This window comes from Gobius niger (assembly GCF_951799975.1).
Source record: "Gobius niger genome assembly, chromosome: 2".
Lineage (NCBI taxonomy): Eukaryota > Metazoa > Chordata > Actinopteri > Gobiiformes > Gobiidae > Gobius > Gobius niger.
The window spans coordinates 23,941,113-23,945,145 of record NC_136853.1 but is presented as its reverse complement, the minus strand read 5'-3'; the positions used below and the strand labels follow the sequence as shown (position 1 = coordinate 23,945,145).

Sequence of the window (4,033 nt, the reverse complement as noted above, 5' to 3'; positions counted from 1 at the left end):
AGTTGTTTTTTCATCACCATTTTGATGCTTTTTGTTTTCCCCAAGAAGCTTTTAGCTTTGGGTAAAGCCAAACTGGAGAAAATGTGCTCGGTTCAGGCGGAGTTTAAAAAAAACAAAAACAAATAGTATATAAATAGTAACATTTTGCATTTACTGTTTTTCACAATAAGCACCAAAACAGAAAGAGGCTCATCTTCCCCCACTCGCCCCGACTTCAGCAGGTGTTTGATCTCTTAAGTTATTTGCGTAATAATATTTGTCAAAATCATCTTGGGGCCAGAGGTAACTATGCTGGTGGACCAGATTTGCCCCCCGGGCCTGACATTGCCTTCCCCCTGTTTTAAATTGCAAGTTAAAAAAAACTATATATGATGGTCCCCTTCTGGAACCGTCACCTTCACGTGGTGGAGGGGTTTGAGCGCCCGAATGATCCTGGAGCTCTGTTGTCGGGGCTTCGTGCCCCTGGTAGGGTCTCCCATGGCAACCAGGTCCTAGGTGACAGGTCAGACAAAGAACGGTTCAGAAGCCCCTTATGAGAGACCAACAGGCCCTGTTAGAACCATGAGGCCGTCCTTCTGTGGATCCACCACCTGCAGGAGGAGCCATAAGGGGCTGGTGCCATGTGATTCCCGAAGAAAGCCCATCCTTTTTGGGCGTTTGTCCAGTTTGGCTTGAGCAGCAGCTGTTCATCAATGTGCACCTCTGCCGCCCTATAAGTGATCTATTCTCAGCGCTGTTGGCTCTTTTAAATCGCACGTTCAGATTCGCCACGGCCGCTGTGGGAAACCACATCCTCCTTTTGCTTCAGCCGAGCTGTGCCTGTGAAACTGGTCTAAAACTGGGATTTTTCCATTGCAACACAAACACAGCACTTATTTACAAAACCAGGCCATAAACATGAAGCAAAGATCCTTCTCTGTCCAGACGGAGAATATTGGCATCACTATCGTTATCCTATTGCATCCTGTCAGTATCCTATTGGGATCCAGCTGACAACGCCAATATGTTAGGAAATTTTGTTTTAGTCATCAATCATAATTATAATTAGGCTATAGCTACATTAAGGACCTTTTAAGAACATTTAACAACAGACAAATCTACATTTAAGTATAATATTAGAAAAACTCACTCAGAGGAGCACAATACAGACACAAAAGAAGCATTGATCATTATTAGTGGCCCATTTTTATGCCTCAACTGAGCACGATATTGACTACTGGTCTCTTGAACCTGTATTTCCCTCACAAGGTTTTGAAAAAGTATGAATGAACAATAAGAAGCTTGAGAATACTTGAATAACTTTGGGGCTCGTGCAGAGCACCTCATGGACAAACAGTCGTCAGTTCTGTCAACACAAAGCAAGATTATTTCATTTTTCTATTGATTTGTGTAAATTTGCACATTTCATAAAATTTGTCCCTCTAAGTTTATATAGAAAACTGTCCCATTAGGTATATTTGTAGAAAACCTTGGTGAGATACTTGGATAGGGCTGGAGATATTGCTGCAGACTTGGAGACCACAAGATGTTGGATAGTGTTCATCATTTCACACCCCTCCTCTGGTCATAGGCTGCTGTGAGGCTTCTGCAACGCCCAGTCAGTGATATATTCAGACAGGAGCTCATTATTTCTTGTCATCTATAGGCGTTGGAGCCGTGTGAAAGACAGGCGCACAGATTAGAGTAAGAACACGCCTACATTTTCATAACATGAGCAACTTTGGCCAAATGAAACGCAAGTGAGGATAACAGTACGCAGAATCTGTGGTGTGGTGAGTTCAAATATATATATTATGTTGCTCTTATTGATATACTGTTTAGTATCTTTTTAATTGGTACAGTGCAGTGTGTGTAAAACACATATGTGAATAACTTACTGTTCACTGACTCCTTTGTATTTTTTTATTGTTGGTATAGCAATATAGTTATGTACAAATGTTTATTTTAGGCACAAACAGGCTTACACATTTCACTGTGAGGGTTTACAAACTACAAAATAGATTTTTTATCCCCTTATTGTGACAGTATTTATAAAGTACCAGTAATTGTTGTTTAATATGTTAGAATTTAATTACATTAACAACAATTAAATACTTTCAAATATCAAAATATTACAAATATTTCTGTTTTCAGAAATCAATATGACGCGAACTGCTATCAACACCTCTACAGCCGCCTCAAACCCATCCCACATGCTGGGTTTTCAAGAAGAGTCCCTGAGCTCTCAGAACTTGACTTTGGTCGACTTTTATCTCCACAAGACGTCCATCGCTGCAGTTTTCACCATCTCCTACCTCTTCATCTTCCTCATTTGTATGACAGGGAATGGGATTGTGTGCTTTATTGTTCTCAGGAGGAGGAATATGCGCACAGTCACTAACCTGTTCATCCTCAATCTGGCCATCAGCGACCTGCTGGTGGGCATTTTCTGCATGCCCACAACACTAGTGGACAATATCATCACAGGTAAGAATACAGTCACTTTCCATATGCAGTTTGCTGCAGAAGTAACAGTTTTTGAAGTTATTTTTCAGGATGGCCATTTGGAAGTGTAGTGTGTAAACTAAGTGGAACGATCCAAGGGATTTCAGTGTCAGCATCTGTATTCACACTGGTGGCCATTGCTGCTGACAGGTAATATATGTCTTTTATTATTAGATTGATAATGTAGAAGACAACATGCGTAAGAATTTAAATAACAAACAAGCTGTTATATTAATGTCTTGGTTGTGTTTTGAATAATACCTGCAGAGAACATTTGGCTCAAAGAGGCACTCATAACTACTATTTTTTTGTGCCGTTAGGTTCCGCTGCATTGTTCATCCTTTCAAGCAGAAACTGAACATTTCTACCTCTAAGATGATTATAGTCATTATCTGGGTCTTGGCGGTCTTCATCATGTGTCCCTCAGGGGTCATGCTTCAGGTTACTAAAGAGCAGAACTTCCGTATTGTTTGGGGCCGTGACAACAGCACACGTCCTTTCTACTGGTGCCGAGAAAATTGGCCTGACCAGGAAATGAGGAAAATCTACACGACGGTCCTTTTTGCCAACATCTACCTTGCTCCTCTCAGCCTTATAGTCATCATGTATGCTCGCATTGGTTTTATCCTCTTCAAAACGTCTATACTCCCCATGAGAGGAAGTGGGATTGGAGATGGAGATGGTAGAGGCATTAAGAAATCAAGCATAGATAGCCGTCAAACTATTTCAAGGAAGAAAAAGCGTGTGATTATGATGCTTTTGGTTGTAGCTCTCCTTTTTATCCTATCCTGGCTGCCGTTATGGTCAGTGATGATGCTAAGTGACTATGCCAGCCTGACAGAGCAGCAGCATAGAATCATAAACATCTACGTGTATCCTTTTGCTCACTGGCTGGCCTTCTTCAACAGCAGCGTCAATCCAATAATATACGGTTTCTTCAATGAGAACTTTCGCAGAGGCTTCAAAGCGGCTTTCAAGTTTCAACTGTGCACTGCTGAGATGGAGAGGCAGAGGTCCTACTCCAACCGCATCCGTGGGAACGCTGTCCTCCCGCTGCAGCCTCCCACAAGCAACAAGTCAGAGTGTGTCATCAGGACAGACATGGGTAACGGGGAGAGCCCCATCCAGGATGAAATGTGTTTGTTCAGAAAAAGAGTCCACACTGTGCAGGAACTGACTGCAGAAGATCTGGAAAATGTGTCACAGTTAGACCTGGATCTGTAACGACCTTCGATTATACTTATTTAGATATTTGTGGATGATATGGCTACTTAACTTGTGCTTTGTATGTGAAAATATTCATGAGAGTAAACTCAGTGGTGTATTTATATAGGTGTATTTATATAAACATTTGCTGTGGTGTTTTGTATTGATATATGTGCTTTAAGCAACTGCGAGGGTTTAACTGGGCAAAGTGACTGGATCCAGATGACTGTCCTCATATGAGGTGAAGGTGTATGGTAGTTCTTTAAAAGGGACGTCGTATAATGGGGAAGCTATCAGTATTAGCCTTTTCAAAATGTGTTGTACATGTCAATGCTAAGTGCTA

At 41.5% G+C, this 4,033-nt stretch overlaps 1 protein-coding gene across 1 annotated transcript; it reads left to right on the top strand.

The window, feature by feature from the left end:
• Window positions 1-2,222: 2,222 nt before the first annotated feature.
• On the top strand, window positions 2,223-3,708 carry LOC306960027 (neuropeptide FF receptor 2-like; the record flags this gene model as incomplete). The annotated part of the gene is made up of 3 exons (XM_079552286.1): window positions 2,223-2,466; window positions 2,535-2,634; window positions 2,805-3,708. Coding segments are annotated over 3 exons (1,248 nt in total), but the record flags the coding sequence as incomplete, so codon positions are not given.
• Window positions 3,709-4,033: the final 325 nt, after the last annotated feature.